The 26336-nt window shown below is 45.0% G+C and overlaps 1 protein-coding gene across 8 annotated transcripts in view; it reads right to left on the bottom strand.

Annotated features, from left to right (window-relative positions):
- The window catches only part of ABLIM3 (actin binding LIM protein family member 3), a 141803-nt gene extending 115848 nt beyond the window's left edge, over positions 1-25955 (bottom strand). For 3 of the 8 annotated variants that reach the window (XR_014543037.1, XR_014543038.1, XR_014543039.1), the window contains exon 1: positions 25291-25946. Coding sequence is in view for 1 of the 8 variants with exons in the window: in XM_083594056.1 (XP_083450182.1) it covers positions 25291-25303 (13 nt within the window). In the remaining 7 variants the exon portion in view is untranslated. Of the gene's footprint in view, positions 1-25290 lie in introns of all 8 variants that reach the window. The other 5 variants (XR_014543035.1, XR_014543036.1, XR_014543040.1 and 2 more) reach the window with 5 other exon arrangements.
- Positions 25956-26336: the final 381 nt, after the last annotated feature.

The following is a 26336-nucleotide window of genomic DNA, read 5'->3' as shown; positions in this document are numbered from 1 at the left end:
TGATACAGAGAAAACCTGTGCAGGGGCTATTCACATTTTTAAAATGTGGCTTATAAGCAATGAGCAAAGTTGGCTATAATGACTAGTCAAAGAACTCCCATGAAGCTTCAAGGATGGACAGATATATCAATTTCAGTTTTTTGCCAAGTCTCTCTCCAATTCTAATCCAGTTTCCAGTCCAGTTTCAGGATTTCTCTTCTCCTCCTATAAAAGTCTGCATCAAAATTCATGCAAATTTTTCTGCCCATTTCTCCATGTAAAGTAAGCAATTTCCCCATATATAAAGCACTTTTACTTGATGGATATATGCATTTTTGTGTGCCCTTTCGCCTAAGATACACAGTTTTAGGGCAGAGAAGTGCAATGCAAAATTCAGAGAAGTGTTAAGTTTGAAAGGAAGGAAGGAAGGAAGGAAGGAAGGAAGGAAGGAAGGAAGGAAAGCTGAATTTTGATTTGCCTCCAGTTTAGAAAGTGTGAATTAGGGAAGTTCTCATTAAAATGTGAATCAAACAAATTTCTTCCCGCCTCCCTACACCAGACCACATTGGCTTGAGGGGTGGGTTTTATCAAGTGCTTCCTGCTGAATTGTTTTTTGAGCCTTCAACCAGATGCATGGTGGGGGAGACACTTGCAGGCTTGATGAACCAACTCACAAAAATGGGTTCCTTGCAGATTTCTGCAGGCTGGCAAATTCAACATAGTGGGAAGATGGGATCTCTGTCCCCAACCCCAGCATTATGATGATGATATATTGTTTACTATGACATAGGCAGAAGCAATGTGCCTGTTGAGATATTCACTGCTCTGATGAGTACAGAGTTAACCCAGGCCTTCTGAGCACTAGGGCTTCACTGTGGATCAGTGCTGATTTGAACTGCACATCTGATATGCAGCTGCCTATATGAAAACATCAGGGAGTTGGTGTAGTCACAGCCTCACCATGCTAAACAATATACCAGCCAGAAAAGGGCCAACACCTTTTGTTTCAATTTGCTACAGTTGAAAGAGCCGTCTGCACCAATATGTCATGTATCAACATCCCAGCTAGGACCTATTAGTGGAGCTTGTTGTGCCTTATTACCTCCCTTGCCACCTTCTTCCTTGCCTTCTATTCCTCGTTCAAATGATGCTTGCTGGTATTCTTTTGCTCTTGTTTACACTTTGGCCAACCACTCAGTCCTTAAAATTAACTAGATGCAGATCAATAACCTGACTGATAGGAAATGGCAGACAATTCAAAAGATACTAATTTAAAAGCGACTATGACTGGCATGTGTTGATGCATAATTTTGCCACTCTCCATGATTATTATTTTTAATTTAAAGTTGCATTTGGATAGACCCAAAACAAACCATATCCCTTCACACGCATGCCTAAAGGGCACTGAAAATGACCCAGAATATCCAGCCCCTGCAAACCCAGGAGCATGTTTGCAACACATTCTGTGTTGTCCTTGATGGATTACTTGGTGGCAGAGTTTGTGTTCTGGGATAGCTCAGTTGGTAGAGCATGAGACTCTTAATCTCAAGGTTGTGGATTCGAGTCCCACTTTGGGCAAAAGATTCCTGGACTGTGGGGGATTGGACTAGATGATGCTTATGGTCCCTTCCAACTCTACAATTCTATGAAAACACAAGGGGAACTGATAGGGCAAGAGGTCTCATGCCTGCTGGTCTTGCCTCCTATTTTTCACTCCACCTGGGACCAGAGAATATACATGTAACACCAGCAGCTCCTGTAGTTGTGGGCCCTGTGCACACCAACTGGGGAACTCTGCAAAATGTGGTCTCATTCTCTGCCTCCTGTCCATACATTCATGTTGGCATATACAGCTCCACAACAGAGCTATGAAACCACAGGGAAGTACAAATAAGAGACACATGAACTGGAAGCCATGCAAACTGGCACTGCCAAGAAATAAGCAAGATATGTCCCAACTGTGGCTGAACTGCATATCAGACTAAATTGCTCCCCTTGGAAAATGTTAGAAGATGCAACTCCAGTTCCCATGCAGGGCACAACAGCTTCCCTCCCGCAAGTGGTCAGAGGGTCAACCCCATGCCTCTCTGGTGAAAGCAAATCATAAATACATCTTGTGGCACACAGTCAAAATGCTTGCATGTGTGTTTAAATAGAAGTTCATATTGGTGGATGCTACAAGTTCCGCTGAAAAACCATTTAGGGCACTCTCTGACTGTTGTTGTTCTTGGATGGGATTCAATCCCATCCTAGCAAATTATACTTGTGCATTTGAAGCTGATTGGGAGGTCTTGTGCCACATACCTCCTTCCTCAAAAGACAGCATTTTTTTGCATTACAGCAAGTGTGGGGGAAAAGCAGTGGAAAGGGTGGGAAAATACTCGCTTTGACATGTCACCTAACATCCCTTCAAGTGTTTCAGGCGGAATACTCGATAAAGAGGTTGCCTGGAAACACCCTGAGAGGAGGAGGAGGAGGAGAACGGGCCAAAGGGACAACCCCACAGCAATACAAACTCTGTTCCATGAGAGATGCATTGAAGGATGGCAGGGAGGGATCATTAAACAGTATGGAAAGTAGACTTCTCTCTCTCACCCCTCAACAATTACCTCATGGCAGTGATTTCTCTCCCTCCTGGGCCACTGATTGCCTGCCATGGGGGAAGAGCCTCCTCCACTAAGTCCCTGCTGAACCTGGACATAACCTCCCAAGAAGTGGATACACCGAACAGCCCCTTCCAACATAAGTGCAAGCATCGCATTCTCATTGTCCTGGCAAGGACATCAGCTCTGGCTGCTCCCACCTGGAATTAGACCATGAACCACTTATCCCACCCGGTTGCATGCTCCCCCTTCCATTTCCCACATATTGCTCCGCTCTGGTATCTGGAGACTTTCCACTGTGAATTTCTTCAGCTCTGGCATAAGCACTCCACTCTGCAGTCCTGGCTTTTGGGGATCTGTCCCTACACAGGAACACCAGAAAAGATTCCTTGCTCTGCCATAAGACGTGTCTTCAGTAGAGCCAGTGAATGGAATGGCTTCCATTTGCTAATATATCACAGACTCCTTCCTTTGGAGTTAGCTTTATAGCAGAAGTTATAGGCAGTGCACAGATCTCTCTGGTTTGGAAAATAAAATAAAATAAGCAAGATCGCATAACCATTTGACTGCAGGGGCTGCAGCTGCCTTCCATGGATTCTAGGTCCTGCTACTGTTGCTGGCAACCAGCACTCACAGAGCACAGGCAGAGGTTGCTGCTTAAATGCAAGCCTCCCTCGAGCAGTGCCTCTGCTGCTATCGAGGCTGCTGTGTGTGTGGTCGCTTGAGCAGTTGTCACAAGCATATATTGAACAATGCCTGTGCCATCATGGATGACGAGAGACATATCCCCTGCCATTGCCACAACCTTGCCCAGGCAATTGTTGGATACTGATTGAGAGCATTTATCTTTTCATGTTCAGAAAGTGGCTTCCAGGATGAGTGTTCCTCAGCAGCCATGCACACACTTTTTAAAAATCATGACCAGAAACAAGGTTACCTTCCCACTCAGTACTGCCCAGACATAAAGCACCTTCATTTTACTTATGCACCCATTCTTCTTTCTTTTTTAATGGATTAAGTGATGGTTTTCCATCACAGCAAGGCTTCCCTTAGTTAGCGAGTCCCTTCATCTAGTTCAACTCACCTACTACTCCTGCAAGACTGGGACGTGGGTAATGAGAACTGTGACCGAAATACTCTTGAAATGTTACCATCTGTACATAAGATTATAAAGCACATGGGAGACTGGACCATAAGGTGCTATACACATAGTTAATTATCTCCATGATTTGTGAAACTCGGTATGTGCATAGAGGGTCAGTGGGTAAGATGACTAAAGCATGTGATGAGTTATAAAAAAAATGTCATTCTCAGAAACACACACACCAAAGGTGATTATCATCCAACAATACTCAACATGATTGCATGTGACTATCCTTGCTGCCACACTATTGCAAGACTTTTTGCATGTGTGCACACATTAACCCTCATAGTTTATACATCTGATGCACCACAGGAAACAGAGCAGTGTCGTGATCCTGTCACAGGAAGATGGTGCTAGAATGTGTCAACAGTCATTCATTCTGACACCTGCACCTGCTGCATTGCAGGTCAACAGGGAAGTTTTGGCAGCAATCGACATCAGCTTACAAGGCAATTCACACACTCACATATGTCACTGCTGCTCAGTACAGAAGGTGTTTTATAGCACAGAGATTCACAGCATGTTTTTCAGTGATGACCTCTTCACCTCGTATTTCAGACACAGGGAGTGGCACCCTATGGTTTGAAATAGATTGGGTCACAACCTGTTCTGTGGAATGTATTATTAGTGTTCTCCATACCCTGCCAGAGCTCAAATAGCATTTCTACTATTTACAGCTTTCAGTTCTGTGCCTCTGAAGAGCAGGAACATTCTGGGTCCATTGAGAAGAAAATCATCAACCTGATCCACCAAATAATTATGTTGCAGTTATTGAACTTAATCAGACCTAGATGGAATGGAACTGTTGACTGCAGTAGAAAAGGGGTTTTGTTTTGCCAAGAAGGAAAAGCTCTAACCTGGAGAGCATACAAAGCGTGTGATTTTTCCAGCTGACCAAGATATCCAGTTTCCATTCATTTAATGAAAAAGTACAGCCAAGTCACTGGCACTTTTTCAAAGATGCACTTTGAGATCTATCAGCAGCAGTTTTGAAAGTGAATTTTCCAAGCTCATGAGAAATTATCGAAAGCTGGCAAAATGAGGTCTGAAGCAATTAATTGTATCCCAACATATACTTTATGTTTTCCTTAATTTGAGAAGAGAGACAAATATATATTTGGAGGAAGGTGGGCAGAATTGCAACACAGATTGAACGGTTTTTCTTGCTATTGATTCCAGGGAGTCAGAGGCACAAAACAGATACGATTTTCATTGTATTTTTTATTAAGGTTTCAACTGAAAAGAGTAGGCATTTTGTTTCAAACTGTTCTTCATCTTTAAAGTGATGACAAGTTAAATGGCACCCCCTGAGCATACATATATACACAATGCCAGCAAGGTGTTTTAGCAGATGCTTTAGGGCAGGGGTGGGAAACCTGTTGCCTTCCACACAGTGTCCAGTGTGACAGCTCCTACCTTTCCTGACCATTGAGGGAAGCACCATGGCTCAGTGGCAGAGCATCTGTTTTGCATGCAGAAAGTTCCAGGTTTAACCCCTAGCATCAAGGGTGGCTGGAAAGGGTGCCCCCATCTGAGACTCTGGAGAGCTGCTGCCACAATACCAAGCTAGATTGTCCAGTGGTCTCACTCCATACAATCCTATGTTCCTATTGGCCATGCTGACTGAGGCAAAGACCATCTGGTGAGCCACAGGTTCCAGGCATCTGCCGTAGGACATTTATCAGTGATTGACAAGATGATTAATCAGGAAATGTTGGAATTGTATACAGATGCAAGATCCTGAGGTCTATATTCAATCAAGCTATGAATATATAGCACACCCTCTTAAAAAGCTACCAGAACAGATTTTCTGCCAGATCCTTCTAATAACATCCAGATTTATTACTTATGGATATGTGAGCCAATGGCCCCCTTCGTGGAGATCTCAGTGCTTCGTAACTGCACTGCATTTGAGACCAAAACACCATAAATTCCTTCCAGGTCACAGTCTAGATCTGATAACTATGCTGCAGTTCACTTAACAGAATGGAGGGGAGGTTTGCCTCCAATCTGCACACAAGGGCACCAGTGAGATGGAGGGAATTCCATGTGCACCCTCTCCTCGCCCACAACCACTGACAGCTGGTGTAGCTGGACACACAACAGGTTTGCTGGTGATGTGGTGAGATGAGACTCCTGGTCATCCACAGCATATCAGAGCCAGGCTTTTGACGGGCTCCTGTCCAACCTACAGGCAGTACAATAAGACGGCACCACACTTGAGTGATCAGTCACGTGCTTGGCTGGAACGTAAATGTTTCCATTACTCCACTAGCTCAGTTTCCCCACCTTACCTTATATGGGAGCCAACCCCTCCCTCGTGCTGGTGCTGAGCTATTTATAAAATGCCATTAAGAAGAGACGCTTTTGATGGGTAGCCTCTCCCAAGATGGGAGAGAGTTTATCGATAGTCTGGCACAAGCACATAGGCAGGCAAGCATCTCAGGGTTCACACAATAAGAGGTGAGGCTCATTGTTCCTGGTCAGCAACTCAGCCTCACATGCCTTCCCCCTACCTCCAGAAAGAACTGCTGCCTCTTCCCTAAGCAGAATTGATAACAGTGGGAGATAAATATGTTTTTATCTGCAGTCAGAAGTTTTCAGACTTGTCCATTTGTAAAGAGCAGTCTCACTCTCTCGATATGATCACCGATATCATCCAGAAAAGCACTGTTAACTTTCCCCATTTTAAATCCTACTGGCCTCAGCCAGAAGTCAAACATTTTGTTTTCTGGTCCTATCTGTGGGACATTCCTCCAGCAAAGATTTGGGCATCTTTTGAAGACTTAAAAAAAAATGTTGACAGGCCTATGCAGTTGTTTATAGGTTTTTTTGAATAAGCCACTCAATATGATTGTTCCATATGGCTTTTAATAACTTTTAATTGCTGTACACCATCCTAATATTTTATAAGAATATACAATTGGGCATACCTACAAGTGTGCATACCTAGATTTGTGTGTCTAGTGCAATCATTTGGATCACCCTGATTCCCAGAGATGACAAATCAAAGTAAGAAAGGCAACCAGATTATTATCTAGAGCAGGCACGGCCAAACTTGGCCCTCCAGCTGTTTTGGGACTATAATTCCCATCATCCCTGACCACTGGTCCTGCTAGCTAGGGATGATGGGAGTTGTAGGCCAAAAACAGCTGGAGGGCCAAGTTTGGCCATGCCTGATCTAGAGAAAAGAAATTATTTTAAGAGAATGAAAATGTTCTGGTGTTTTTACTTAATTTTCCACTATGTGGAGATGGCCACTTATGCAGGAGAAGATTGTGGGTTGAGAGGAATGAGTGATACAGTGCAGAAAAGAGGTTCTGAAAGGGTGTGGTGCGCCACACTGATGTGGGAGGAGTTGATGGCAAGTGTAGCAGGAAGATTCAAAGACAATCAATGTTATATTTTGGGAATGATACATGTTCTTATGTAGCTGCATTGTTTTATACTTTCTGGATGTTCCATGATCATAGTATAAAGTAGTTCTGTCTTATAATTCAAGCACTACTCAATGCGGTAGCTAGACTGGTGACTGGGAGTGGCCGCCGGGGCCACATAACACCAGTTCTGACAGATCTGCATTGGCTCCCAGGACGTTTCTGAGCATAATTCAAAGTGTTGGTGCTGACCTTTAAAGCCCTAAATGGCCTCGGTCCTGTATACCTGAACGAGCGTCTCCTCCCCCATCGTTCAGCCCGGACACTGAGATCCAGCGCTGAGGGCCTTCTGGCGGTTCCCTCATTGCGAGAAGTGAGGCTACAGGGAACCAGGCAGAGGGCCTTCTCGGTAGTGGCGCCCGCCCCGTGGAACGCCCTATCAGATGTCAAAGAGATGAACAACTACCTGACATTCAGAAGACATCTTAAGGCAGCCCTGTTCAGGGAAGTTTTTAATATTTAATGCTGTACTGTTTTTAACACCTGATTGGGAGCTGCCCAGAGTGGCTGGGGAAACTCAGCCAGATGGGCGGGGTATAAATAATAAATTATTATTAGTATTATTAGTATTATTTTTCAATGTATTTCATCAATATAAAAATTCAGTGCGCAAGCAAATTTCTATTCTGAAAGTGTGGCCTGGAGACAAAAGTTTGAGAACCACTGCTGTGGGAGGTATAAATGAAAACAAATTGTCTAAAGGATACAATCCATTTAGCAAGAGGAAAACTGTTGATCAAGTTAAATCAAACTGAAGAGATGAAGGGAGAAATTCTATGCACACTTAGAACCAAGTCCCACTGTATTTTTTGAAATCTATTTTTGAGTAAATATGTGTAGTGTCTGTGCTATAAATCACCTTTCTGTGCCCAAGAAGGCATAATCCAGGGAAATAATCTCTCCTCCCTCTACACCCATTTAATATTTCTGATAACACACCTGCACAAAAATCTGGATCTAGCCTGTAAAATGAACAACAAAGAAACTCTGGTCTTGTGATGGTTAACTCCACAGAAGATCTGGTCTTTGCACCGGGTTAAGATTTCTGGAATACTAAATATATATATTTCCTGCCATGGTTCCCATTAACAATCCATCTGGTTCCCTTGGCCATTTACATGCACACACAGTAACCTAGCAGCAGGAAACATGCTGCTGCTGAATGAGATAGTGCACTCTACATATCCTGATAGGCAGCCTGCTGTGTGCTAATTTGTTTGGTTCTCCTTTCCTCCCAGTCAAATGATTTCTGAAAGTCAGGCGAGCCTAGAACAGAGGGTTCCTTTTCCAAAGCAAATCCCTTACAGGTATCCAGTAAATGAGGCATCATCTCTTAATGGGCCATCTAGCTCTTTAGAATGTTGCAGGTTTCAAGGGCCTGTTCTTCAACAGGCCTGGGTGTTTCAAGGCAAAAATATAGCTAGCTCATGGAAGCAACCCAGCAACTAGGGCGTGTCATTCTCAGGACTTGTGTTGATAGTTTGAGGATGTTTTAGATTTCCACTTAGAGAAGAACATTTGGGAGGGCAGCAGCTTGTATACACACACAGTTATCGAAAGAGAATGGGCCAACTGAAAGTATCACCTTGCCTACACTCACTTATCTCTGAGTTCAACGTAGCAACAGTGTTCAAAGCAACTTGGATATTTATAGCACCTAAGAGGCCAAAAACACCTCAAAGCTCACCTTGCCCTCCTGTAATCTTGATCTGGTACAGAACCTGGCAAGGCTGCTAGATAGCAAAGTGATGAAATGTGAAAGGGAAACTCCCTCCTCAGGCACATAGGGCATGTTTACAAGAAACATAATTCAGAGAGGTTATTTAACAAGAGTTATCTTTCACCAAGGTAAAATTACTTCACTTGGTCGCAGTTCTCCAACCATCAGTTCAGCATCTTCTGTGTCCTCCTATGAATGACTTTCTGCTTTCTCCTTTGCCATGTTGATATGACGACAGCCTGATGTATTAGTCACATAAAACACACACCTGAACTGAAGCTAGGCAGTACTGCCTCTGCAGCAGAGATGGGTAAACATTTGTTTCTGCCAATGGCCACCAATACAGTCATACCTAGGGTCCCTTTCGCCCTTGGCAAGGAGCTGTATCGGCATACACACACTGGAGAAAAAACACTTTACCGCAATTGCCACATTAGAAATTGCAGTGGTACCTCGGGTTACAGACGCTTCAGGTTACAGACTCCGCTAACCCAGAAATAGTACTTCGGGTTAAGAACTTTGCTTCAGGATGAGAACAGAAATTGCGTGGTAGCAGAGCGGTGGCAGCGGGAGGCACTATTAGCTAAAGTGGTACCTCGGGTTAAGAATAGTTTCAGGTTAAGAATGGACCTCCAGAATGAATTAAGTTCTTAACCAGAGGTACCACTGTACTACATTTTACACAACTCAAGTACTTGAAATGTGTGGAGTAAGGATAAGGCAAGGAGGAAGGGTGGAAAAATATCACATTCCTTTGTGCTGTGGTGAGAGGAGGACTGCTGGGGATGATGACCCCACCCCAGCCAGCCATGCAGCCAATAAAAAAGTGTTGCCGTTTTTGAAAACAACTTATTTACTGCCTCTTCCAGTTGTTCTAAAACCACATAGAAAGATAGAAAAACACTTTTAAAAGTCAGAAAAAATAAGGAGCAAATGGGCATGAAAGAATATAAGAATGGGGCTTCAGGAGGCACTGCAGGCCTCAGAAAAGGTGATTGGGGGCCACATGCAACCTTTGGACTGCAGGTTGGCCACCTGCACACTACAGAAAATTAGTCAGAGGGCATAAAATTCAAAGCAAAGCTGCAGACAACTAACCTAGGAACTCTTAATGGTCCCCGTGAGGTGCTCTGAATGAAGAAGGTCTTGCATTCAGCCTGTGGCACCCCCAAGTAAAAGGATATTAAGCAGAATCTATAGGAAAAGCAGTGTGCCAGCTGGATTGTTAAAAAACTAGGCTTGATGGGCCAATGGTCCAACACAAGATGAGGGATGGGTGAGTTTGTCAGTCTTGGTTTCTCATTTTTCCAATCTGAAATTTCGTTCTCCGCATTTTCATGCCAGTTTACAGTTATGTCTTTTAAAAAGTTTCTCGTGAAAATTTGCCCATAGTTTAGCGCAATTTTCTCCTAATGTATACACTTTTATGAATTTTGTCTAATATATACATTTTTACAAAACAATTTCTCCTGGTGCAATGCATTATGGTGTTATTTTCATGCACGCTTGACCACAGCATATGCACTGCAGAACTGCACTGTGAAATTCAGACTGGCAAATTTTGAAGGATGGCTGAGTTTTGATTCTCATATTGTTTCAGAAAATGTGAATTAGGTAGGTTCAGCTTTCGATGTGAACCAAACTTAATTTCTCCCCTACTCAGGAGTAGATCCATCTGTTCAGGACAAGTAGCCAAAACCCAGTAACACAGCACATCCTGTGTAGGCCCTGGGTTCAGTCTCTTGCCTCTCCAGTGGACAGGTTCACAGGTGGCAAACCTGGGAGATAAATCTGCTTGAGACCCAGGCAAACTGCTGCCAGTCAGAGGACAAAGCACTCAGCCAGTTGGCCTAATGGTCTGTCCAAGTGCAAAACAACTTCCTGTATACAAATAGTTATGACATTATATATTCACTTGTTTTTTATATCTTCATAAACAATTTGTGACTGAACATACTTGTTATGCTGTAACATCTCATTTTCCTTTTGTACTGTGTTTACTAGATTGTAAGCCTTTGGGCACAGGGACTGCGATGCTTTTAAATCTTTGTATAGTGCCTAGAAAACTTCTGGTGGTTTGCAAACTAATAATAACAAATAACAATTCTAAGAATTATATGGCTTTGCACCAAATGCAAATTTCAAAGTTGTTAGTGGCCTCTGTGGCGTTATCAGAGACCAGAAAAGGGAACTGCAGAGAACCAAAAGAACAGGTTGGAGAAATTTACACTTTTTCTGACCAGCAACATCTGCACTTCTGGAAGAAAACCAGAGATTTCAGAATACAATTATTTCGTTATTAGCCCCAATTATGGCTGATTTGGCTGTGGGGCACTCTGGCATGGAAACAAGGTTATAAGCTTTACAGTGGCGAAGAACGGCAGGGGATACTGGTAACAGAATTACTGTGGCAATCTAACATTTGGCTGGGCAATTTAGTGGGGGGCAATAAATAAGCATAGAAGGGGCTGAAAGAGTTTAAAGCCATTAAATGAAATGGCCGAGCCATTTACCAAATAACAGCTCAAGGTGATGTGCATATAACTACTTGGTGAGATGGATGACCATTCACTTCCACAGTCCAGCACTGATGCCACCAATCACTCATTTGTACCTGCTGTGGGGTAAAATGTAGCCATTCCACTTGCTGGGATGAGACACATGACCCATGGCTCTGCACTTGGCTGTCATCATGGGTCTTCTGAAACAACTAAGTGATAAGGAAAATTTCACCACTCCCCTGTTTCCCTAGATTTTTAATCAACTGTAGTAAAAATTCTCCCCACCTACCTTATCTGTCAAGCTTATCTAATATTTATATACACACCATAATATATTAGTGTTTAAATAGTCATCTGTAATCACTCAAACTTAGAGACACTCCTGTCTAGAGTCTAGACAGTCTAGAGAGGAATTTTCACATGCTCCTCATCATTTCTAACTCTTTTGTTGTAGAAGGACATGCTTATTTCAAATACATTTCAAACCCTGATCAGTGCTTGAAATACAAGTCCAGCCTTCCCCCGCACTCTGCCACCCCACTCCGCCCTTCTTCTCTAAAGTCCGGGTGATATTGACAACAGCTGGGATGTCAGGAAATTCCAGCAGTGCCACTTGACATGTTCCAGCAAGTGCCTCTGATCAAGGGGAAGAAGCCATCACAAGGTATCGAATGAAACAATGAAACAGTGGATTGCATTCTACAGAATACCTCATGCTACCAGATATAAAATATAGGCTGGAAAATATTTATAGTCAAATATTAGGTATGATAAGGGAACCGGTTGCCAAATATCAAGTACTATCAGATGCAAAGCAACAGGTGTCAAATATCAAATACTATCAACTGTTGATGGTCAGATACCAAATACTGTTAAATATCAAATATCACATCAACTACAATATACTACCAGATGTCAAATACTGCTTTCTAATATCTGCTTTTGGCAGGTAACCAACAATGAACTTCGCAGAAGAGTATTCAGAGAAAGATTTAAGAGGGTAAATTTGTTTTATGTAGCATCCTTGTTGGTAGGAATGTAGACTTACACAGAATATGAACCTTTTCTTGGTCAGCCAACTCTTATTTCCAAAGGATACTACTATCTGCTACAGAATCCAAAACCTAATGTAGTTCTGCATCTGTTGCTAGAACTTGCCTTTGCATTAATCTTACATTTGCCTGATTCATGCAAACAGATGAGCTAATGATAAATCATTCCTAGATTTTTTCCACTTCAAACTTCATGTGAGGAATTATATATTTGGATGCTTTCCCAGGTGAGAAAATCAGGAGAACCTGTCTCTGTTATATCTAGTTTTCAATGTGCAAGAAGATGCTTGTCTTTCTCTGTGTGCATGGAGGAAAATCAAACCATGTGATCTGTAGAGTCCAGGAACAATTTTAGTTGAAATTTAGGGGAACTAGACCTACGCGTGTCTAGATTAACTGGCCATTTTGCTTGGGAGAGGCTAAAAAGATAGCAGGAAGAAAGCCCAGAGTATCTATACTGCAGGATTTAATATAATTTCAGCAAATCTCTGGAGTTCCACTGTAATTGCCAGAGGTGTGCTTTAGGTGCAAAAAGCACTGAGTAGGGCTGTAACATAGTGGCAGAGTTTCTTCCAACAATTTTTGTAAGTTGGTGCCTATCTCATCAATTCTTGTTCTCACCAGCTGCCCTGCCAACATTGCTTCATCTCTCCAGGATGCATTTGTGGAAGAAGTCTTGGTCTACTTACTAATTAGACGTCCAAAGCACATTTATTAAGCCTCTGCTTTGATGTGACATCAGGCTACAGCAGCCAACGAATGGGAGTGTGTGCTCTGCCCATTGGATTTTAGAAAGCAATGGGAGACATTGGGCTGTGCCCCATAATGCATTTATTCCACCCTGCCACTATCGAAAATATGATTATTCAGCCAAATTAAGTGCACTGCTATCATTAGGAAAGTTGCCCACAATTTTATCTGGGCACGCCAAGCACTTAAAATAATTCAATTTCTCCAGTTGACGTTCTGGATTGATATCCATCAAACGTAGGAGTGGAATTAGAGAGCTTTGCCCTCTTCCTGTCCTCAGAGAGCCACTGCCCATGGTGCAAGAGGGCCAAGGAGGAAATACTTGAGATGACAAGTAGGTTAACCCTAGGGTGGAAAAATGTATGTTGCTGGCAGGATTAATTTATTTTTAATGGACAGGCGACTGTAATGCAGGCCTGCAGAACTTGTGACCAAACTGAAGCTCAGCAGCCATATATGGCAGTCATATAGGGGGCTTGCCTGTATAGGGGGCATGAGGGGGTGTTGCTGCCTGCCTGGGCCTGTGAAAAACAGGTTGCCAAGCAACTGAAAGATCCGAGAAAGGCTCAATGAGTCACAAGTTGTGTAGGTTTGCTGTAATGAATGTGTGAATCATTACAGCTTGAAGCTGGAGTTTCCCTTCTGTGAATTCTACTCACAAAAGGTATTCTGATCCAATGGAGGCTCCCGCTGTGGGGCAACATCTCCTATGCTGTGCAAAGAGCCCCACTAACTTTTTTGGATGAGAGTGGAAGCTGCAGATGAGAAAAGGGGAATCTGTGAAAATAACCTCCCAGCAGCAAGAGTATCCCTCGAGCAGTGTTCCACTCATGGGAAGTAAGGTTCCAAGCCACTTATATATTTCTTACTGGTTCTGGTTCAGAAGGAACATCTTACATATGTTGGATGGATCACAGAACCATTTCCCATTGATAAATAAAAGTGAAAACACCATGTTAGGATGTCACACATCCAATACACCGAAAGACAATCCCATTCATTGGGCAATGGATTCCTAAATAGAGTTGGTTAATGGAAAAAGATTCTAAGCATATTGCATGACAAGTTGAACATGTTGTTGAGACTAGATGATTCACAGATAAACCACGATTCTTATTTGTGCTTTGAGCTCTTCCATCCAAGGAGAGATCAGATGACTGCAGTAAGGCAATAGGCTCTTCAGGGAGCCATTGTTTCTCACCACATGAACAAGCCGACACAAGCATCACATTTGTGTGTTCCCACCTCTGGTGCAGCCACATGGCAATCAAAAGCTTTTGCCTTTGCTTATAACCAAACCCATGCTACATTCAGACTCTTGGAACTGTAGTTTCTTTAAGCTGTGGGCTTGGAACAAGTCAGGAACCGAAACCACACTTTGATCCTGATTCATTCTAACAAGCCATGCTTAAACAAACCACAGTTCTGTGAGCGCAGACAGGGAACAATGGCTTTTTTAGAAGGAGAGGTGAACATTTCCAATCTACTCCATGCAGCCACTCACAAGGAAGGAGAGAGGGAAGTACATGGGACCAAGATTCACACAGGTTCATTCATATAGTGGGAAATCATGGTTTCCTATTGCATTTGCCCTACCCTAAAGTGGCAAAACCACAATCACAAGAAGCAGCACAATGTTTTATTAGTCTTCTCTATTCCCTTAAAAACAACCACCCTTATTTGTCATATTTCTGTGATAATATTAGAAGCTATACACCTCTCCAATTTCTAGACTGCTGTTCACCACATCACTGTGATCCCACGGCAGTTTCCAACAATGCACAAAATAATACATAAAACTTAAGTTATTAAAAGCAACCGAGTTAATAGAAAACCAACTATAGAGCAACTGCAGGAGAACAATAAAGCCAAAGAGTGGTTACTAATTTTACTCAAAATGCCTGGGAGAATAGAATTGTTTTTACTTGCCAGCTGAAATCCATCAGAGTCTCCACTGTCTGATAAACAAGGGGGGAAACCAATAGCAGACATTTGATTCACAGGGTTTTAACCCTGGCTTAAGTATATGTCCAGAATGAAGAGGACTGCCCTTAGTGACTGCCATCTCCACACACAATGTCTGTTATTTCATCAAGCCCATGTAGAAGAGCTGGTTCCATATCCTCTCCATTCACTCATGTGAGTCCCTGAAGTAGCAGCAAACACCTCGGCAAATTCTGCCATGATGGCTGATCACTCATCATAGGAAACTGCACCCAGGCCTTTCACCAAGAGAAGGGGAAGAGCACACGGGGGCAGAAGATTGCCAGTGCCATGTGGTTCTTGTTTAATTACAGGGGGACTTAATAGAGTTTGCTAGTAAACACTTTGTAACCACATGTCCCTGGAGATTACTGTGCAATAATACTTAGTGGACGTAACTGGGATCCCTGATTTAGATGACAGAAATAGTCATTCAGTGCTCTTGTTCCCATAAGGTACTTAACATCCACCCTCTTCTGCCATGGCATGGTGATTACTAGACAACTGCTACCCAGAACTCACAGCACCAATCACACTCTGTCAAGAGGCTGAATGCTGAAGTATTGAAGATATGGTGCTGCTTGAAGCTTCCCAAACAAGAATGCACGACAGAGCTAATGCCCTCCTTGAGAATATCAGGAGATAACCCACCCCCTATCCTTGTGACATCTACATGACTAACCTAAGAGGGACTGTGGAATCAGCAAGGCCTATGCAGCCTCTACAGGGAGCTTTTTGGCACTTGCTCCTTCCAGGGGTGCTTTTTCCACCATTTTCCCAGTTAAAACCACCTCCCATTCCCACTCCCCAGTCATCACATGATGGACCACTGCAATTGACCTGTGCATGGCCCCAGATGCTCCGTGACTACCAAGAATGTCAAGCAAAGCTGTGAAAACACACACAGTGGTGATCCAGATGGGAAAGAGTTCTAAATATCACAACTGGAGCAGAGATAATTTGACACCTAGGGAGGAATTCAACATCACACTATTACAATTGTTCTATCAGCGTAAGCCCTTCCGCTTGCCAGATAGAACATTCTTCTCTCCCTCTGCTGATCTGTTCTGGGAATTCTCTTGGCCACTTAGAGCCTTGCCAGGGTTGCACTAAGGGTTTCTCTAGAGCAACTGCTTAGCTGAATCTGGCCCAGACAGATTGTTTTCAGTGGCATCCTTCTGATGAAACTAACCATGCACCAGCCCTCATAGGTAATTCTTTTCTGCTTCCATGGAGCTTGAGGCTTGTCCCAAGATAAGAGAGGGGGGTTGGAAGTGAAGTCAAAGGTGCTTTGCCCTTAGGTGTTGGACCGTCGATCATTCTTCCTTGCAGCTGAGGCAATTGAAAAGCATAGAAGTTGAACTAAAAGTAACCATAGTAGTAGCAGTGGCAGTAGAGGAGCAACAGCATGACAGAAGTTTGAAGCGATTTGCTGAAGGTGATGCATCTTTAGAATACAATCTTAATTCCACTTGGGATCAAACCCCACTGAATTTAGTAGAGTTAACTTCCGAGCAGACATGGGTCCCATCCACACCATACATGCATACTCTTAACAGTCATGGGTTTCCCCAAAGAATCATGGAAACTATAGTTTGTTAAGGGTGCTGGGCTCACAGACCTACAGTTCCCAGCAGCTTTAATAAACTGCAGCCTTTGGGCTTCTTCATGATGGCTGAAGTGGTATCAGCGTGCTTCAAACATATGGAAGTGACCTTGGTTAGGGCTGTGCTGTTAGTTGCCCTGCAGGAAGAACCAAACAGATACTCATCAGGGTTAGCTCAGTTTAATCTCCTTTGGGTGGATTTTCACTCGTGCGTCTTCTTCTTTTTTCCCGGCAGAGAGTAAATCAAACAAGGGTGCTTTGTTGTGAGCCTGCCACTCCTAGGAGAGGAGCCTGCTGAACACAAGTGTGCAACGGCCGTGGCAAGCCACAGTACTGTGCAAGGTTTGGAGGATGTTCAAGAAGTGACTCATTGACCACTTACATAGGTGCAGTTCATTTCAGGTCAATAGCCCTGCATCAATGAACCACCCTTTGCAATGCTCCACAGCATTTGGAAAACAGGGCACAGAACTGACGCAGTGTGGGAGGCAGGAATGGATGCTTGTGAAGATACGTGAAGACCTTTGGATCTATATGCTGTAGTGCTTGTGCGGGACTAGGAATCAGTCAATAGTTTCTTTCCTGGTGATACTGTTTGAAACCGCAATAGCAGAATAATAATCGGAGGCCAGTGGTGTCAAGAAGCATTCAGATGAAAACTACCGATCCTATTCTTATTGATAGGAAGTAAACCTCAATGAATTCAGCTCTCATTATTTCTAAGCAAGCATAGTTAAGATCAAGCTGTAAGGCTACATTGGCCCAGTTGTAGCTGGTGCCCATCGGAACTGGTGGGGAAGAAAGCGGGGAGCCCAGCAGCAGATGGAGACAAAGCCAAAGACGGCTTTGGCTCCTCTTCTCCCTACTGAATTCTACAAGGGTAGCATGAAGACTAAAGAGGAAAAGGCTGGCAGCCAGGGCTATCCCAAGTTAACTGGGAGAAGAAACAGTTTCATTTGTTTGTCCTGAATTGCCTGCTAGTGTCCTGAACCCCAGGCCTACCTGGCAGCAAGGCAGTATGTCAAGTCCCCAGTCCAGGGTCAATCCATGTGTCTAAAAGTCCAAACGGAAGCATTGTCCTGTAGACATCCAGGAGCATCCAAACCAAGGTCCATCAACTTGGGCAGTTGAGCAGACACAGCACCTCAGCTCTGCTTCCCTTTTGTACTTTGCATGCTGATTGCAGCACCTGGGCTTGATGAGGCTGGTAACCCTCACCTGCTCCAAGCCTACTCTAGCTGAGGCAGGCTTCCTCAAACTTGGCCCTCTGGATGTTTTTGGCCTACAACTCCCATGATCCCTAGCTAGCAGAACAAGTGGTCAGGGATGATGGGAATTGTAGTCTCAGAACATTTGGAGGGCTGAATTTGAGGAAGCCTGAATTGAGGAATCACACACCACCACCCACAGCTAACAAGTCCCACCTGGCCAGCTAGGGAGCTGGGCTGTAGGCCCTTGCCTGCCTCAGCCTCCAGGAGCACCCCTTCCACTACTCCCTACGCTTCAGAACCCACCGTGTTCATGAGGACAGGGGTCCCTCTGGCTCTAGGGATGGGTCCTGCTGCTCTGGTTCTTGTGCACTGACCACCATCCCCTCATCATCCTCCATCATCTCATGAGTATTTCCTATATCAACCTATCCTTCCCCACCCACAGCTTGCCCCAGTGTGTCTCACTCTGGTCTACAGCCCTCACCATGATCCTCTCTGTCCTCCTTGTTGTCCTGCCAGTTCATGACAGCCAGTCACTTTCACTGGAAAATTCTGATTCATGCATGACCCAAAACATGTTACCTCTTTTTCAGATTGCAGTCTCAGGTTCTCTCTCTGTTTGTTTGTTTGTTTGTTTGTCTGTCTGTATCTCTCTCCCTCTTTCAAGCAAAACTAAATATGTACACTTATGCCTGTGTGCTAACACATTCATTCATAAACGCATTTAACGCAGATGTTAAAATAAGAAACGGGAGTCTTGTAATGTCTCTATGTGGTTGTGAAGGAGTCCAACTCAAAGATACTAAGAATTATCCCCCTACCTACTACAAAAATTAGTGCCTGGTACTTGTTAGCTGAGGAAAATGAGTGCAATGTGCACAAATGGTAACTTTAAATAAATAGAAGGCAATCTGATAGTAAATGAAAAGAGCTAGAATAATGAATGAGATTAGAACAAAACAAAACAAAACACACAGAATATGGGCTTTGATGTATAGAATGATGGGCATACAAGCTAACTGCTCATGTGGTATTGCAGGTATGTGTGGCTGGGTCCTCTGTTCCCCATGACATATAACACGTGTCCTAATAATGGGACCAGAAATTGATAGCTGGCAGAATTGGGGTGGGGGGGTGTATGGAGTTCCTCTCTGTGGTTTTTCCTGGCAGTGGCTTGTACCATGGGACCCAGCTTCAATAGAAATGCTCAGAGGCATCGATGTACCTATTTATAACCTTATGAATCCTTTTGTAGCTAATTAGTGGTGCTAACTTTCAGGAGATATATTAATAGCTTTACACATGTAAATACCAATGTAACAGCTCCTGGTCCAACCCTCTCAAATGCCATATTAAATCCAGTATCAATGAAAGAACAAAGAGCCTTTCTTCTCACTGTGCAGTTCTCCCCAGCAAGCTCCTGTATCACTTCATGTCACGATCCCCTACGAAACAGAGAGAATGCAGAACTTTCTGTTCTTTTGTAGCATTGCTCCAATATACTTTACATGGCCTGATCATGGGAGTCCATATAAATAGCAACAGGTGCGCCCATCATAAGATGCCCCTCACCAACAAAAAGAATCAGGGTCTATCTTGGCTTGAAATGCCAGACTTGTGGTTTTGAACGATCAGCAAACCGTGATGTGTAGGCTACCTGCGCTTTTCAGATAAAATACACAAAGAGCACAACAAATCCTGGCACCTTGACAGAAAACAAACCACAACACTGAGGCCTGCCGATGGTTTGCAGCAACCTGCAGAAAACTGCACAGAGGACTTTGAGCCACTCAGGGAGCCACTGAGCCCAAGTGGCCCACGATGCTGAGCTGCTATCATGCTGGTGCAATTTCAGTTGACATCTGCACGGTGGCCATTTCACGGGCAGGGGCTTTTGATGATACCCAAGCAAAATAAGATGTGTTTAGGGCAAAGCAGCTGCTCTCCTGTCCCTTCCTTGTTCCAGACAGAACCCTGATATTATTGTAACACATGGCTTAGAAATAAGAGGCTTAAAAGGAATCTATGAGGCAGATACTCAGCTGCTATAAACTGGCAAAATTCCTCCAAAGCCAGTGGGACAGGGTGCCGATTGACATCAGCAGAGATTTTCTTGCTGAGCAGTTGGAAAATGTGAGAAAAAATGATTTAGGTTTCATCAGGACAACGGCAGTTGTAGTTTGCAAAAGTGCTCTTTGATCGCAATCTCATTTATCGTCACAACAAGCCTGCAAGGTGGGACATAAATATATTACCTTTATAGGTGGAAAAACCAAAGCTGAAACATTGTAGCTTGCTCAAAGCAACCCATGTTGATCCAAACCCAGATCTCTCAAGACCAAGACCAAGCCAACATCCACTGAACCATGCTGGTCCCTTCATTTTAGCAGACACTCTTGTCTCCTTGTCTGGGAGATCTTTGCTCTGTCATATACAAGGCATAGTTTCAATTCCTGTGCTTGCGTTATGGGAGTGCTTGACATAGCTGTGAGTTGACTCAAGGGTAATTATCTTCTCATCTGGCACACATACTGGATGGTATTTCGGGTTAGGGAACTTATAGAAAGGATTCAGTGGCGCATTTCTAGCAAGAGAACAGTTGTTAACAGAAGGAATCAGGCCTACAGGAGAATATATTATGTATGCTAGTGTCATTAAAGATTAGAGATGCATTCTGGGGGGAGCCATGCAACAGGTTTCATGCACTGGTTTTGGATCTGAAGAGGAGCTGACGCCTCCATCACCACCACTTCCTTTCCCTAACTGGCTCAAAACACGGTTTTTTAATGGGCACTGCCCCACACGAAATAATGCCACGTTTCCTCGGAGGCTAACATCCCCGCCCCAATTCAGACAAAGCTCTTGTTTGTTTCGGCTAAGTTTGCAACAGACCTTTTCTGCCTATACGACACAGTCCATCTGCAGTGGAGTCTGAATTGCAAGAGGAAGAGAAGGTCGCTTGCCATTGTGCTGAGGTTTCCTACGATGGCTGTCGCCAAGTACCTGCCCATGGATTGTCTTAGCCAGAATGAAAGGAAACACAGGAGAATTTGTAAGCTGTAGAATTAAACCAGAGTGGAATGGAAGCCGCTAAGAGCATTAGCCTAGTATTCTACTTCAGGACACAGGGGACTGGGCTTGGTATGTACTGCCATCCGAAGCAAGTTTACTCAGAAGTCCATCTCTCAGACTCAATGGCACTTAATGTCTAGAAAGTGTGCTTAGGACTATAGCCAAATACCTGCATGGCTGGTTATATATCAGTCCCCAAGGGGTAGTGTACCACTTAAGCTTCCCACACTTATAGTATCACAGAGTCGCTTAGAGACCCACATCCACCAAACTGCTGTACGGCTAAGATCCGTGATGGGGTTCTGATCCCATGTTGGCGGTAGTAGGATGGCGAGGTGGTGGTGAGTGGCACTCAAAGGACCTCAATTCTGCTGCTTACTGGCAGATAAAAGAGGGAGTGGCAAGGCAGCATAGAGGTGGGAGTGCTGTGCAAATTCACCAGTGGCAGCACTAGATGGGTGTTGCCAGCGTGTTTGCACTACACCAACCTCATTGTCACTTCATCCCTTCCCATCTTTCTCATGGGAAGCAGCACCAATGGGACTGACCAAACGTCAGCTGAGCACTGCTGCCCCCACCATGCCATCTGCTACTGATGCCAACCTGGTAATTTTTTTTTAATCTACATTAATTCCCAAGAGTTCATCATAGTCTAGCACAGCCTTTCCCAACCTGGTGCCCTCCAGCTGTTGTAGACTACAACTCATATCAGCCCCAGCAAGCAGCGATGGGAGTTGTAGTCCAAAAAAGCTGGACAGTATCAGGGTGGAGATTACTGGCCTAGCAGCACACTTTTAGGGTGACCAAAACATAGGATGGGGCTGCGGAGGAAGGAGCTGGCATGATGCTCAGTGGATGGGATTAGTAAGGACTGGGGAGGGGGCATTCCTTCTTCACTCCACTTGCATCCATTTCATTTCTCCCACATAAGTGGATGGTTGCCTTTCTGATTCTTTCTTCTTCTGCATTATTAATATTATTATTATTATTTGTACCTGCTCAGTTTTATTTGTGATCCACTGTTGCATTGTGTTTGTTCATCTGGTTTTTAGGAAAACTGACTGAATAACGTGTTCTTATTGCATTTGTGTGAACTATACAGAGATTTTATTTAATTACTATATTAAGCAGTATAAACATTTTATAAACAAATAAATCCCAATGGGGGGGGAGGAAGAGAAGCACAGCGCTTGTCAATTCTCCTTCAGTGAGAGCAATGTGCACACCCCCTCCACCAGGTGGACAGGTTTTGCTGGCAAGGGTTGCATCTCGCTACAGGTTCTTGTGATACAAGCTATTTCCTCCATGTCTATCCAAAACCATCATAACGAGGGTCTTCCAGTTTGGAACATGATGATAAACAACCACGTATTATGAAAAGAGATATGGGCACCACAGCAGAAAGGTGGACATACCCTGTGTGTTTGTGCAGTGTTGAAAGCTGAGATATGAAAGCTAGGACCTAAAGGGCACGTTAAGCCTAGGTTATGGGTGCAACAATGGAATGTCTTGGCGCACTTTTTTATAACAAGAATACAAAGCTGAAAATGAATGAACTGCAGCTAAAATCTTATATTCATTTTTCACCTGGTCTAGTCCTCATCTGAAGAGTGCAAAAAACAAAGCCATGCTTCCCCTGCCTTCCCCCTCCCCCCAATATTCTTAAGAGAGTCTCTTCTCCAATCTTCAGAGAGTGGCTGGAAGTGGGGAGGCAGAAAAAGGTCCTCTTTCCCTTCCACTCTGGAGTTTTAATCTGAAATCTCAGGCGCAGTACTGCACCCAGAGCTCAGAAACTGCTTGCACTAATGAAGTTCCTTGTTGCAAAATGCGCCTAGAACCATGGGAGTTTCGGATGCTGTGTTTGTGTGCCCTGGCCAATCCAAGAGTTAAAAAAATTTTGGTTATGGATTCATCTAAATGGGAAGTTTATTGCTTCATAAAAAAAGTCATTGTACCATGGGGGGGGGGAGCACGAAGCACTTTGCAAAGTGAGGTGATGGTACCATTCAGTATCTCAGTGCCACACTACAGAGAGGAGGACAAAGGCACATAAATGTGGCGTGGCACATTGACTCAGCCAACCTGAGCCAAGTCCACATTGGCTCAGCCATTATAGAATTAGGAATGGACCTCAGAGACCTTAAGTTCAAACACAGGCACCCTACCCCAGCCACAAGTGAAAGGGCACACTACTCTGTTTCCTTCTCCTAACTCTTGTGCGGCTGCTGGTGGCAAATGTGTAATTTTTCCTTTAAGTAGCTGGTTGCGGACACAGCACACAAAATGGACAGGGGCAGCGCTTAGTGGCACAAGGATGGAGGGATGAAATGCTGGGCCTCAAACAGTAATTATCAGCATCCAAACTGACTATTAAGCTCTGGAGAAAGAAACTGCTACTGAGCAGCAGTTGTCGTGAATCTGTATCCTTTTCCCTTGAGAGGAACCCCTTCATCCTGTCCTCCTTTGATTCCATCTTCTCTGGAGAAAAGAGAACTCTGCTCCCCTCAAGGCTATTTATTTACCAGTTCTCTGAAGGTGACGGCGGAGGTAGGTGAGCACCCCATGCCTTTTGTTATTGTGCATCCACAAGGGTCTGCTGCCTACTGTCTGCCTCTACTAACCCAGCTTTCTCTTGCCCCAAAATCCACTGATCCAGCCCAAGTCCCAGGTGTGGCTTCCGCAGAGGGCACCCAGAAAGTTTTACTTGTCTATGACACATACACAGCCTGCAAAACCTAGAACTGCCTGTTCTCAGGGCTGAACTGCGCTGTCAAGGAATGCTTCCTGTGCAATCCGTCTTGAAGAGACATCAGCACCACCTGCTTGCATTGAGAAACCCAGGATCAACAACAGACTCGCCAGTGAGCTGGCCAAAAGGGAGAGGAACCTTAAGGGGGGGGCATGGAACTCCTAGACACACAGGCAGATGCCTTGTACCAAGTCAAACCATTGCTCCTCCTAGCTCAGTATTGTCTGCACTGACTGCCAGTGTCTTTCCAGGTCTTCTTTTCAGCCTTACTGGGAGATGCCAGGGTTGAACCCGGGACCCTGTGTATGCAGAGCAGATGCTCTCCCACTGAGCTAGGACCCTTCTCCAGATCCACTGGCTGCTGCCCTGTTTGATGAGAACCCCATTCGCTACGTGCGCAAGGATGCTATTTGTCATTCAAAGTCAAATTCCAAGGAGACTACCACAAACTGAACTGCCCGCTATCACATAAGCTGCCTTATGCTTCCCCCAGCTCAGCATTATCTTCCTTGACAGGCAGTGGCGTCCCAAGCCAGAGGTCCTCATCTCCCCCAGCCTTGCTCCTCCAGATCCTGAGATGTTATCTTGGGACCTCCTGCGTGCAAAGTGTGTGTCTCTACCAATGAGCGCCGGGCTCTCCCCGAAGCGGCATGATGCGTAAGCTATAAAGGTAGCTTGGGCTAGCTTCCCTTTAATGGAAGGGGCAAAACCCTCGCCAACAAAGTAGATGTGTGTGTTGTTGGGAGGTGGGAGGACAACAGCAGCAGCACACAGAGTAATAAGGGAATGACAAAATGAGAGAGCGAGACAGCAGCTTGAAATTGCCAATCACTCTGCTGTGCCATAAAATGGGCACCTGTCTGTACCCACTCTATACCTATCTGCCTGTTTCCACTTATTTAAGAAATCCAGATGTGGTGCCTTGGTTGATGATAGCTCTCTTTATTTTATTTGAATGCATGCTAGTGCCCAGTATAGAATAGTATGAGGAGAGGTCAAGGCTTGGTACCCCCATCAATATGCAAACACACACACACAGAGAGAGAGAGAGACAACACGCACATTCCCCAATGCCTCTCTCTTTGAACTCTGCCCTGGGACACCCGCTGATGGGATCCTGCTGACACCGCGTCTACACACAGGGTGGCACAGGCTGAAGGCAAGAGTGAGTAGACTACACACTGGAGTAGAACGAGGGGCTGCAGAGGGCTTTCCAACCACAGAGCACACAGAGACAATACCGTTGAAGCCCAGCTGTCAGAAAATACAGATGTGGAAGGGGCGAAAGGGGGCCAACGGACTCAGGTAGTCCCCATTTAAAAAGAAAGGAAGGGGGCGGGGGGATAAGAGAGAACCAAAGAAGGAAAAGAGACCTTAAGCCGATCAGCTGCCACGTTCCTCTTGCTGCCTGTGACATTCTGGTCCCAATGCAAAAAGAAGCCGCGGTTCCACCCACAGCGAAGCAAAGGAGTCTGGTACTTACTGCTGGTGCTCATGATGATCCGGCCCCGTTCTTCTCATTCAACAAAGGGAGGGAAAACTGTCCTTTAAATTCTCTCCGGTGCCTTCCGCTGCCCCCTCCTCCTTTTCGTGGCAGCGAGTCTTTTTTATAGAAAAGGGGGGGGGGGAATCCTAAAGGAGAAAAAAAACAACCTTCCCTAGAGAAATATACGTATTATTTCCGTTTGATTCCCGTCCATCCGCAGGTGTCTCCTTGATCGCCCGGGCTATTCTCTCTCTCTCTCTCTGGGCTTCTGTCTTTGCGCTTAATCTTGGACGGGCAGATAATAAGGTCAGGGGTGGGGTTAAAAAAAGGGAGCGAGAGAGAGGATAAAAGCAGCAGCCTAAGAATCAGCCCGGACCAGGTGCCTTCCCGCCCTCGCTCTGCCCCCCAGGCGGTCTTCTCCCCACCGATCCACCCGGCGCAGCCCCTTCGTGTGGACGCGGCGTCTCCCGCGCCAGGCTCGCCTTCTGGCGCTGGGGCTGTCAGGCAGCGCGCAGCCCGATGCCAGCTCCAGCTCTTCCTACGGCTCCAGGGGGGTGTGGATCCGGGAAGGACGGGGAGCGGAGGGGGGGGGCGCGTCTAGATGCACGCAGCTTGCTTATCAAACGAGCGAGCGGAGCCTCTTCCTCAGCCTCCCCCCCCCCGTTTCAGTAGCGCTGAATGAGCCCCGAATCTCCCCGCGAAGAGCCCCGCCCAGCGCTCACCTCGTTCCAGCCAAGTTTGTCAATAGGAGCCTCTTTCAGGTGCAGCGGGAGGAGTTTTCGCGAAGACAGCGCCGGCTGCAAATTGGGATGAAAGGCGAAAACGGGAGTGGGGGGAGAGAAGGAGGGAAGCGGCGGCGGCGGGGGGGGGGGCTGGAATAGCACCATTGGGCTGGGTTTGTTTCACTGCTGGGAGAAAACGGGATGCTGCCTTCTGCCACCTGCTGGTGGAAATGGGACTGCGCGGGTGGCAGGCGATGCATCCAGTTTGCAAGCGGCAGGAAGAAGAGTGTGTGTGTGTGTGTGTGTGTGTGTGTGTGTGTG

Source organism: Podarcis filfolensis (assembly GCF_964270895.1).
Source record: "Podarcis filfolensis genome assembly, chromosome: 2".
Classification (NCBI taxonomy): Eukaryota; Metazoa; Chordata; class Lepidosauria; order Squamata; family Lacertidae; genus Podarcis; species Podarcis filfolensis.
This window is presented reverse-complemented; position numbering and strand designations above follow the sequence as displayed.